This window comes from Passer montanus, unplaced genomic scaffold (assembly GCF_014805655.1).
Source record: "Passer montanus isolate IOZ18808 unplaced genomic scaffold, ASM1480565v1 scaffold77, whole genome shotgun sequence".
NCBI lineage: Eukaryota > Metazoa > Chordata > Aves > Passeriformes > Passeridae > Passer > Passer montanus.
The window spans coordinates 1,319,213-1,331,853 of record NW_024372923.1 but is presented as its reverse complement, the minus strand read 5'-3'; the positions used below and the strand labels follow the sequence as shown (position 1 = coordinate 1,331,853).

At 43.5% G+C, this 12,641-nt stretch overlaps 1 protein-coding gene across 1 annotated transcript; it reads left to right on the top strand.

Moving 5' to 3' along the window:
• Positions 1-371: 371 nt before the first annotated feature.
• CLRN3 (clarin 3) lies at positions 372-12,429 on the top strand. The gene is made up of 3 exons (XM_039731400.1): positions 372-684; positions 7,426-7,605; positions 9,993-12,429. Exons 1-3 carry the CDS (start codon positions 456-458, stop codon positions 10,265-10,267), a joined length of 684 nt encoding a protein of 227 aa, XP_039587334.1. The 5' UTR covers positions 372-455; the 3' UTR covers positions 10,268-12,429.
• The last annotated feature ends 212 nt before the right edge of the window (positions 12,430-12,641 follow it).

The following is a 12,641-nucleotide window of genomic DNA, read 5'->3' as shown; positions in this document are numbered from 1 at the left end:
TAGGCAATTTGAAGGGAGAAGGAACATTTTACAACTTTATCATAACACATTAGAGAGAGATTAGATAGAGATTGGCAGATTCCAGCCTGGCTGTCAGGATTTGAAGAGGAAGAAGCAGGGATTTCAGAACTGTCCAGGAGGAGCTGGGAACGTGCCAGAGCCAGGCTCTGGATGAACCCAGAGCTGGGATCTGGGAAGCGACGCTTTGGCAAGCAGCATAAATCACCCATGGACAATTCCAGCGGCCTTTGCCAGGCTGCTTTGGTTGTCACCATGGCAACACCTTTTCCCCAGGGCAAAGTTCAATTATTTTACATTTTTATTGCCACTGCTGTTTGCTTAAAGTTTACCAGAGCGACTTGGTGCTCGGACAGCGCCAAGGAGGAATCACCCCCATGGTACACGGGACTAAAGGGAACCAAATCTTCTGAACTGGGGGAAAAATCTGGGGAAAGATGCCGTCCAGGAAGAAAACCTCCATGTTTGCCTCTTCCTTTTGTACCTGTGTGTGCTCCTTCGTGGTGATCTGCGTGGTGCTGGCCACCCAGCAGTGGGTGAGCAGCGAGGTGCGGTTCTCGCGCACCGGCTCCACCGTCACCGTCAGCCTCACCTACGGCCTCTTCAGTGGCACCTGCCAGCAGTTCGTGGATGCAGGGCTCCAGGTGTCCAAAACCAACTTCCAAGGTAAGTGATGGCACAGCTGGAAGTGGATCAGAGCATCCCCGACTGGTTTGGGTTTGGAGAGAGCTTAAATCCCATCCATTCCCACTCCTGCCATGGCAGGGACACCTCCCACTGTGCCAGGCTGCTCCAGCCTGGCCTTGGACACATCCAGGGGGATCCAGGGGCAGCCACAGCTGCTCTGGGCACCCTGTGCCAGTCCTTACATCTAATTTAAATCCATATCTCATATTTCAAAATTACTTAAACTGTTGTAAGGTGGATACATCCCTCAGCGGCACGAGTAAGATCTCAGGTTTGGATTGGATACTGGGAAGGAATTGGACTGGCCTTGGACAGTTCCAGGGATCCAGGAGCAGCCACAACCTCCCCTGGAAACCCATTCCAGGGCATCACCATCCTCACAGGGAGGAATTCCTTCCCAGTATCCAACCCAAGCCCAAGATCTTCTTACTCGTACCACTGATGGTACAATATTTGAAGTGAGAACAAGAATTTAAATGGGTGATTTAAGTGGTATAAAATAAGACCCCCAAAAAATCATAGAAATTCAACAATAACAACTTACCACCAGTGATCTTGGCCTGCACCTTGGAATAAGGGGAAAAAAACACAAAATGGGAATTTTCTGTCAAATTGACTTTGATTTTTGGAAGTTCAGTGAGGAACAGAAAAGCAACACTCATCCCTTAATTAAGGGATTCACAAACCTAATTCACCTTCCAATTTCATGATGTTAATTTATTGTTTTGACTTGAAACATTTTGCTACCTCCTACTGAATTAGCACTGTTTTGATAAAGGTTTGAAGGCTGCTGTAGGAAAAAGAATAAAGCACACAAAACAACACCCAAGGGCAAATAAACCTGAAAGCTACTGCAAGGATCAAGGGTTTGCACTTACTTTATCTGCCTTGCTGCCTTATCATGTTCAGAGCAATAATGCTGGTTACACACAGGAAAGGGAGAAAAGCCACTCAAAAAAAAAAAGCTACCAAGAATATGAGCAGGTCAAGTAATTTAAAATATGAGATATGGATTTAAATGAGATATAAAGACTTGCACAGGGTGCCCAGAGCAGCTGGGGCTGCCCCTGGATCCCTGGCAGTGCCCAAGGCCAGGCTGGACACTGGGGCTGGAGCACCTGGGACAGGGGAAGGTGTCCCTGCCATGGCAGGGGTGGCTCTGGATGTTCTCTAAAGTCCCTTCCCACCCAAACCAATCTGGGATTTTATGATTCTTTAGGAAATAATTTCATTTTTTGGTAGGCTGTTGTGAGATGTCCCAGCACAGCAGATCCAAACCTCCAGCCTAATAAATTATCCTCTTCCCCAGCCTAATTTATTCCTGAAATTGCACCTGAATTCCCACGGTGGCAGAGCTGTGTTGCTCAAACCAGTCCCCACGTTTGACTGGATTCCATTTCATTCCTGTTCTCACGAAACCCTGAGCACAGCAGCATTCCCAGCAAGAGGTGGAGCATGGATCGCTATTGTTACGTAACAAGTACAAAATCCCAAGTCATTCCATCTTCTTTTATTACAGCCACAGCAGAATGAGGAAAGTTATTTTTAGAAGAGTAAAAAATAATAAATAAATAAAATCTTTTCTATGTGGTTGCAGTTGGCTGAGGCCCCAAACCTTGAGCTGTGTGGGCAGCTCTGGCTGATCTCAGCTGGGCTCTGTGGGAAAGGTGGAATCCTGCCCCGGGGAGCTGATGGCAGAGGAGGTTCCAGGCTGGCTGCAGTCCAGGGATTGTGCCCTGCCTTTGTCTAAAGCAGCTCCCACAGCCCAGTGCCAGGGCCTGGGTGTTGCCACCAGATCGATTTTAATTAAAATTAATGAAATGAACTCACAACACTCTGGTATCAGTGAAGGGTTTCAGTTTTCTGCCTGGTCTGCATTGGTGGTGTTGGGTTTTCCCTCACCAGATTTGGAGTTTTGTGCTTATTGTTTATCAAATGCTGAGAGAATATTCACAGAAAGGATCTCAACTCTCCCCATCAGTTATTTAGGGATGAACAAAATGAGTGAGCTTCTGGATTTGTGAGTTTCCTTCCACAGCAGCTGCTGGAAAGTGATGCTTTATCAATAATCTAATCTGGGTTTTCCCATATCCCTCACTGGTTCTGTTGGGCAGGTATCCAGAATGAGAAGAACTGACTTGAAATGAATTCCTAGGCTCTGGAATAAGAATTATTATCATGTTTTGTATTAATTGCTAAAGAAATCCTTCCCTGGGAGGGTGCTGGGCTGGCACAGGGTGCCCAGAGCAGCTGGGGCTGCCCCTGGATCCCTGGCAGTGCCCAAGGCCAGGCTGGACACTGGGGCTGGAGCACCTGGGACAGGGGAAGGTGTCCCTGCCATGGCAGGGATGGCACTGGATGCTCCTTAAAGTCCCTTCCCCCCCAAACCAGTCTGTTCATTCATTCTATTACATTTATAATTGAAATAGGAAAAATGCTTCCTAGGATTCCTTACGTTCTCTCTTCATATCCAAAATCATTTATATTCCTGTCCTCCTAAGAGAGAAGATGCATTTCCTTAGCTGGTATCCTTAAATAAATGGTTTTCCAATGCTATGGAGGAACAAAGTGCTGGGATTTCTCTATTCCAGCATTTCAGACATCAACAAGAGGAGTTCTAAACATCCCTTAAAATCACAGCACGATTTAAAAGCAGCTGTGCCCTGCCTGGGGGCTCTGCTGTGCACCCCACATGCATTTCTCAACTGGCATTGTCATATTTGGGTGTGGGAAAAGAAGGACAGTCCCTGAAGGGTAAATCAAAGTCAAGCAGATCATCAACAGCCTTTATTAAAAAAAAAAAAACCAAACCAAAAAAAAAAAAAAAACCAAAAAAAAAAACAAAAAAAAACCCCAAAAAAAAAACCAAAAAAAAACCAAAACAACTTATTTCTCTAGAAACCACAACATTCAAAGAAATTTCCAAGCATAAAGATGAAAGACAAAGGAATGTCATTTCTGGCAGTGCCCTGTGCATGGAGTGCCCAGCCAGGCTGGCTCTTTCCCAGCCTTAATAGAGCAATAAATCACTGCAGCCACTCCTCAGGCTCTGGGGATGGCAGAATGCAAAAGTTATTTAATAACCAGACTCCTCAGAGCCTTCCTGAGCTGTTTGAATGATTTGTCTTACAGAGGAACCAGCTAGGAGTAAAATGTCTGTCAGAGGAGGTTTGGGCACAGCTTTGACTGGTCCAAGGCAAACACGTAGAGGTTGAGCCAGGCTCAGGAAGAACCACGCCCAGGGAGTCTGGAATGTCAGGATTTATCCAACTGCTGGCAGCCAGCAAGGCCAGCAACACCCAAGGAAGGCTTTCCAAATTTACCACAGCACAGAGCAATCATTTCACTTTCTAACTTAAATATATTCTAAAATACATGACAAAACTTAAATATATTCTAAAATACATTAAAAAAGCTTGGAAACTGCTGGAATTAATTTGTATTCTCATGTTTCCAGGGATCTCCTGAAAAATGGGAAGCTCTGTTGAACTCTCTCCTCAGGAGTTTTTGTTTGTTTGGGCTTTTTTCAGTGATTAATCCCTGATGTGTCATGGGTGATTGCAGAGCTGTAAAAGCTGCTGGGAAGGCTGAGTAAACTCAGTGAAAGTCTGGAAAATCCTACCCAAACATGTAAGAATAAAGGATGAAAACCAGAAGAAGATACAGGAAATTAAGGAGAAATCTGACCAAACCCTGTTTTCATTCTAGAATTGTTGTTTCACACAGACCCAGAGGTTATCCAGCTGCAGGATACCACTCAAAATATTTGAGTTTGATCCCACTCAAATAGATCAGCTGCAGGAGATTCCTTCTGTTTGCACAGACTGCTTTATCTGGGGATTTACAAAAGAATCAGCTGCCATGAAAGGAGCATTTTCTTTCCAGCCCTCAGCCCTGTGCTGTTGCAGATAGAGCTATGACAGCTGGAGGCTGCCAAAATGCCACCCCCTAAACTGCAGCTCAGTGGCAGACATAAACAAGATCAATTAGGGGGTGCAAGAGGTGTAGCCAAGCAGTTCTGGAGAAGTTCTGAGAGATAAAATTAAGTGAGGCTGCCAGAGGGAAATTACACAAGCCTGTCTGGTTTGGCTCCAGACTTATTTCTTCTTCAAGAAATAGATCACAGGTGATGGCCAGGCTGCTTCAGCCCGAGAGCAGGGTACAACCTGCTCACTTCCATTCCATTGAGTGATATCCCCTGGATGCCCTGCTTTCCTTTCTTCCAGGAAAATTGCTTAAATTTACAGCTGATTTCCATAACACAGCCTTAGCTGCCAGTGCCTCGAGCAGAAATTAACTTGTACTGCAGTATTAGATAAAATGTGAGAGGAATTCTCCTTTTCATTCCTTGCCAACAGCTCTTTTTATTATGTTTATTCCTCTTTATGGGGTTTTAACTCCTTTTTTTTTTCTGCTGTGATTCCTCTTAGTTATGCACTCACTACCTGAATATTTTGCCATAATGGCTCTGTTCAAGAACAGCACAGAAAGGGAATTTTCCTACTGAAGTCTGTCTCACAACATCTATTTGAACAAAGCTCCAAAACATTGTCACTGTATTTGTTACAACATAAAGCACATTATAGCTGCCTTTTCAATCTTTAAATTGAGAGGAGGAAAATAATTCACCTCAACAAAATAACACTTTGATGGTATTGCATTTGGGGCTGAGTCTCTTGTTACCAGCACCTTAATGAGGAACTGGAAGGATTTAGCAAAAATTGGTGACAGTTGTGACAAGTTTGACCCCAGGAGCCATGGAACTACAGCAGGGAATGATCTGGGAACAAGCTGGGAAAAGGAGAGGGAGCAGGATCTGGGATCAGGGCCACATACTCACAAAGCTCAGCCCTGTGGGAACCAAACCCTCCAGGAACCCCGTCCTGTCCTGGTGGAAAACAGCAGGAGCTGCTCCTTTATTTGAAAAGGAAGGAGCCAGTCCTGCCTGCACCAAGATTTTCCTGCAGGGCACGGAGACAGATCCAGGCAGGAGATGAGCTCAACCATCCTCATCTGCCCATGCATGACCACACTGAGATTTATCTGTCCTGCAAATGCACCTGACCCATCCAGGCAGCAGCTTCAGTGGGCTCTGGGAAGGTTTTCCCTCTCAAATTTATTGCACGTGAGGGACTGCTGCTATTTCTAAAGGAAATACAACTGGAGCAGTGTTTTAAATTGGAGCAGAGCTTTGAATAGGCATTTGTGGAGGTGACCAGACACTGGCAGAGGAACACCCAATTTTCTGATCCAGTTTAGGCAGAAAATTCCTGTCTGGCCTCATTCAGAGGAAATTTTTACAGAAGTATTAAGGAACAGAAGTTTATTACGCAGTTAACTGCAGGATTAGCAGACAAGAATTTATTTCAGCCCAGGTACCTTCAGCCCATGTTGGATTTGGGTTCACTGCTGGGTCCAAACCTCCTGAACTTTCTCCATCCCAATCCCTTCACATCAGCCAAACCTCTGCTCATTAGCTTTTAATTACAGAGGTTTGGCTAGCCCTGGCAAGAGGTCACAAAATTTTCCAAACCCTCCAGACTGGGCAGGGCAGGTTATGACAGAATCATGGAATATTACTGTTGGAAAAGCTCTCCAGGACAATTGAGTCCATGAAGTAATTTACCCCCAGTTTGCTCCCCTCCAGCTCACTTTTATTTGTCCTTTTCAGGCTCTGAGGCTGTAGTGATGCCTGGAGAGGCTGCCTAGAGCAGAGGCTGGACAGAGATAAAGTAATAAAGCAGGGATTTATTAAACAGCCTCAAAGGACACACCTTGGGCAGTGCAAGAGCCTGGCCATGGCTCCACCCAAGAGAGACAATGAGTCACAAGTTTTCGCACTTTTATAAGTTTTGGTCCATCTCCATGTGGGGTTCACTGTCCAATTCCAGCTGCAGGTGATGCAGTCCCACCCTCCCAGGCTGCTCTCCTCAATTCCCTGTTGTTTGCTCTTTTTGGGGCTGAAGCTGCAGCGGTGTCCTTGGTCCTGGGGCTGGAAAAGGATTGTTGTGTGTGCCTGAGCTGTGAGGAGAGCTGCTGACATTTTATATGGAGTTATAAAACTTCATATATACCATACTATATAGTGTGTATGTTTACTATATATAGTATATGTATAGTATATAGCATCTATATATACACTATACTATATATAGTATATATATAGTGTGTATATATATATTTTAATATATACTATAGTATATATACACTATATACACTATATATAGTCTTACTACTGTAGTATGTGGTAAATAGTATATATAGTCTTACTAATACATATATACACTATACTATATATAGTATATATATAGTGTGTATATATATATATATTTTAATATATACTGTAGTATATATATACACTATATATACTATATATAGTCTTACTACTGTAGTATATGGTAAATAGTATATATAGTCTTACATATATATATATATACATACTATATATAGACTGTATATAGTATATAACTATAACAAGTTCAGGGTTATATACTAATGCAGCACAGAATCTGGAAAATATCAAAGCTAAAACTCAAAGCATCATTTGGTGCCCTTGAGTTTCAGGCCTAGAGGAATTGGTTTTTCTGACCAAAACAGGAAGACAGTTAACGACACTTTCTATGGAGTTTAGATTATCCCCTAAAGCACTGCAGGATTTGAAGAACAGAAAAGCCAAAACCCCGAGGCATCACCCTGTCCTCTGCCCCTGCTGTGTTGCAGTGTCAGAGGCCCTGAGCAGCAGCAGCAGCAGGGGCCTGATCGTGGCCACCATCGTGATGCTGGTGCTGGCCCTGCTGAGCTCCCTGCTCAGCGCTGGCTTCACCTGCACCAACGTTGTCAGCAACCCCTACCAGACCTTCCTGGGCCCCATCGGAGTCTACACCTGGAATTCCGTCTGTGGTGAGTGGCATTCTAGTCCTTATATACATTATATATGTGTGTGTATATATATATATATACACACACAATCTATTCCTTATATCCATTATCTATATATATTCTTTATATATCTAAAATATATAATATTTATATATATAATAGATAAAATATATAATTTATATAATTTTATATATTACATAGTATACATTATGTATATTATATGCAATATATTCTATATAATATATACATTCATTATATACTATTATATATTATACATATCTAATATATATAATATTTTAGTTTATTATATAGCATATAGCATATCTATTAGTACATAGTGTATATATTATTATATACAACAGTATAGTATATATAGTATATCGTATACTATTTATACTATAATATAGTATATATACTATATATACACAATATATATAATATGTTATATATGATGCATTATATATTATATCTATAATATAGTATGTATATTATTATATAATATAAAATATGTATAATATATAACATATTATGTATATATTTTTTATATATCTATATAAAATATATATTGTGTCATTAAGGAATACAGAGATGCAAGAAGAAACACCCGGAAAACTCATTCTGCTCTCTGGGTTTGGTTTTTAACTGTGCCTGCTGGCATGGCTGCAAACCACCTTTTAAATATGATTAAAATACATTATATAGCAATAAAATAATATTTATATGATAGTATTTATAGGCAGGCAGCAGTTTGGAGGAGTGAGCCAAGGCAAAAATAATTTAGCTCTTTAAAAAAGTAAAAAAAAAATCACAGGTGAAAATAAGTTTAAACTTATTTAAGCATTAAAAACAGGGTGGAGATGCTGAGTCATTAGAGCTGTGACGGTGTCCCAGAGGCTGGAGGTGGAACCCACATTCCTGCTGAGATTGAGCCTGGCTGCTCCCAGCCCTCCCTGTGCTGCTCTGGCCACCACTCAGCTCTCACACTCAATTAGTCTCCAGAGGATTAGGTGTTCCTCTAAGAATAGGTTTGCACTTGAATAATTTCCTTTTAAGTCATCTGATTACAGAATATCTCAGCAAGGGTATTTTGGCCTTCAAACCCTCTTCAGGTCCAGGGAAAATGTGTCCCCAGCAGCATCCCCCTGTCCAGGGACAAAACCAGACCTTGGTGGGAAGGGAACAGTGCAGATAATCTTAATTACTACAAGTACAGGTGGAGGAGTGAAATTCACACATTTTTAACACAGATGCTGAAACAGCTGTGAAGCACAGTAAGAAAAGTGAACAAAACTTAATTAGTTAATTATTCAATTCTGAGACAAGCAGATCATTGCCTCATCCCACAGGAAGGTTTTTCCTGAGCCCAGTCCCTGAACCTGCAAGCTCTGACTGAAATGAAAGAACCATGGGCTGGCCAAAATTAAAATTGGGTAGAAAACAAATTTTTGTGTTGGCTGAGGGCTGTGGTTACTTTTAGCAGCCCTGCAAGTGCTGTGAGCTGGAAGATCATTTTGCTGTGGGTGCATTTTTATGGGAAATCACGCCTCATTTAATGTGGGAGGTCATCTTGGAGGTGCCTGATTCTCCTACCAGTGCTCTCCTGAATAAAAAATGAAATTGTTTCAGCATGAGCTGGGTTTGGATGAGGTGCCTGGAGAGGAGGAATGGAGCTGTTCCACCAAAGTTCAGAGATTACAGCTCTGTTGGCACGAGGAAAGCAGAGATGCAACAGCAATATTTAGATAAATGTCAGAGCAGCTGAACTTTTACATCTGGGAGGCTGTAAGAAATAAACCCAGATCTAATAAGACATCACATTTTGGCTTCACCCAGACTCTTCCAATAATTCAGGTTGTAAAGAACAGGAGGTCTCCAAGTCTATGCTCTTGGGCCAATCCTGAGCACAGACCAGGCTGCTCAAGGCTTTATCCAGCTGTGACATTTTATCCAGCTGTGGTATCTATCCAGCTGTGATATCTACCCAGCTGTTTTGATTTTATCCAGCTGTGACATTTTATCCAGCTGTGATACCTACCCAGCTGTTTTGATTTTATCCAGCTGTGAGACTGCCCACCCATGAATTTGGGCTCGTATCAAACAGACATTTACAAATCACCAAAGAGGTGAATACACAATACTTGTCAGCACTAAATTAAATGAAAAAAAAGGCTTTATGCAAGAATAATCAGTAAGAATCTAATAATTTTAGATTATATCATTGCCTATATCAAAACACCTATCAGATACTATTGGGTGGGGCAAAAATTCTTCAAATGCCCCCATAGAATTGCTAATATTAGATAAATTGATTAAAATCTCTGGACTAGGACAAGGATTAAAACAGACTATAAATCCCTACACAAATAGTACTACAGTTTCCCCTCTAAAATTCGCATTTCTGTTTCCAGGAATCCTCATCCTCATAGCCATGATCCTTTTCCCTGTGAACGTGGAAGGAAACAGCCTGTCTGAAGAGCTGGCCCACAGCTGTTCCAGCTCCCTGCAGGCACACCTTGGATCCAAACACAACTATGGATACTCCTACTGGATCATGCTGCTCATCCTTTTCCTGAACATTGCTTCTCTCATCATCATCTATTTCTACGACCACGCCAGATATTCCAAGAAGAAAGAGCAGGAAAGACCCATAGAAAATGCACCAAAGGATGTTATTCTGTTTTAAGGACACCGTGGAGAAGGGGGTGTGAAGGGAGATGACTTTAATGCGGACAGCAAATTTCCATTTGCTCTGAACTGTGTGCACACTTCAATTCCCAGATTGTTTTGAGGACACAAAAGCCTGGTTTGGTTTCAGCTGCCTGCCGGCCTGAGCAGGAAGATCAAAGCCAATGTTTTAGTCAAGACTGCAAACACCAGGATCCCTTGGGATGAGGAGAAATGGTCACTGAGGTGCTGCTGCTCCATTTTCTCCTTGCTCTGCTCAGGGATCTCCTGCAGGTCTGGAGGCTCCTGGGCATGGGAGCACTTGTGGCCAAAATCCACAGGACACAGAGGTGGAGTCCCCATCCCTGCAGTCTCCATCCCCAGCCCTGTGGAGGTGGCACCTGGGGACACGAGGCACTGGTGGCCTTGGCAGTGCTGGGGAATGCTGGGACTCCATGGATTTTCCAACCTAAATGATTCAACCATTCCATGACAGCAGAGAAGCCCAGTACCTGCAGGTTATTAATGCACAGAAACGCCAGCAAATCCTGCTTGAGCCCTGCCAAGGGCAAAGCCACACCTGGGCAGGTGAGCCCAGCCCCTCTCCACACGTCCCTGCCTGTACAAAGTCCCCCAGGTGATGATTTCAGAGATGATTTCTGGCCAGGGCCATCCCTTTGCCCAGTCTGAGGAGTATTTATTGTGCTCACAACGACACACAGCTGCAGGATGCCCAGGAGTGGGGAGCTCCCTTCTCACTCCTCCCAGGAATGAGCACTGGGACCTTGGGACAGATCCAAAGTGCAAAATCCTGCTCAGAGCACGTGTTCAGCACTTCTGCCCCTTTGTCCCTCACCTCTGCAGCCAGGAGAGACTTTTTTTATTCCTTTAAAAAGAAAAAAAAGCCTCCTTCTCCTTTCCAGTGTGAATTTCAGTCACACTCCATATCTGTCCTGTGATGCTCATGGAGATAAAACAGCATTTTGAAGGGGGGATGAGGAGATACAAGAGGTGAATCCTCACTATTTATGTCACAAAAATAAAGTCTGGAGATGAAAGCAGCCAGCACTTTGTGCAGCTGAGCTCTTTCAAAGGAAACAAAGCAGAGGGATTTCCCATCCCGCTTAAAAGGGTGCTGAGGGCAGAGTGGGGAATAAAATAAAAATAAAAGAAGGTTTCTGAAACTTGAGGGGTGGCACAGGTCAATAAAACCAGGGCTGATCTTTGCCCTGCATGCCTGGAAGTGCTGGGGAGGGCTGGAAATGCTATGGTGGAGCCAAACATTTGCCAGTTCTGCTTTGGCTGCAAAAGATTTTCAGTTTCAGAGCTCATCTGTCAGTGTTGGGCCCAGGCAGCATCTGTCACACACCACAGCTCTGCTCAGAGGGCCTTGGTGGAGGATGGAGTCAGAATAATGCAGGAGGAGCAAGAATTCCAGCTCTGGAGAGCAGGAGCTTCCCCTTGCCTGGGAGTTTCTGCTGTACCTAAGCACTGGTTTGGGAAATCACATAAACCCTGCTTTTGGATGCCTGCTGGGAGCACGTGGCTCTGTTAAACCTGACTGGAGGTCTCTTGTTTGCCTGCAGACACCACAGAGTCGCTGTGTAACAAATCTCACCTGCTTTGATGTGAGTGCCAGATCAAAGCCAGCACAGCACTACAAAAACCTGATTTAAACAGGAGTTCAAGTTGCAGCTGACTAGCAAAGCTACCTCGGGGTTCTTCCTCTGCAGGTTTTATTTCCATTTGAGGGCAGAAATTCTCTTCCCAGCACAAAGAGCTGCTCAGGGATGGAGCAGGGGGATGGGGCCGAGGAGCACCCACACATCCCTGCCCCAGCCCCATTGATTTGGGGCAATAAACTGCAGAGTACAATATTTGCAGGCAGAATTTTAAATACAGAAAGTTTTCATTCTCACTTTGCTCCAAAAGCAGGCACCCAGGACAAGCTCAAATTCAGAAGTTTTCTGTGAGCTGCTGGTAATTTCTCCTGAATTAGGGACCAACCAACCACAGCAGGAGGGAACACACACAGAGCTGGCATCAAATTTTCATCCTACAATTCCCTCAAACATCTCCCTAAAATTCCTTGCCAGTGCTGGAAGTGGCAGCAGAGCACTGTGTGCAGAGGGGAGTTAGAATTTATAGGGTGCCCCTGGATCCCTGATGTTTACAAATAAAATATATACCATATAAAACCACACACAAACACACACCAATACCACAAATACATACCACATAAACCTTCTGTTAAACTCTAAAAATTCTCTACAAATCCATTTCCCACACCTGGAAGTGTCCCTGAGGCACCCTGGAGCACCCTGGGATGATGGGAGGTCACACCAATACCACAAATACATACCACATAAACCTTCTGTTAAACTCTAAAAATT

Bases quoted from the DNA above. Each gene is read 5' to 3' on its own strand.
- CLRN3 (XM_039731400.1), top strand. From the start codon at position 456: ATGCCGTCCAGGAAGAAAACCTCCATGTTTGCCTCTTCCTTTTGTACC. The intron at 685-7,425 runs GTAAGTGATGGC...GCTGTGTTGCAG, and splicing joins GTCCAAAACCAACTTCCAAG to TGTCAGAGGCCCTGAGCAGC. The intron at 7,606-9,992 runs GTGAGTGGCATT...TTCTGTTTCCAG, and splicing joins CACCTGGAATTCCGTCTGTG to GAATCCTCATCCTCATAGCC.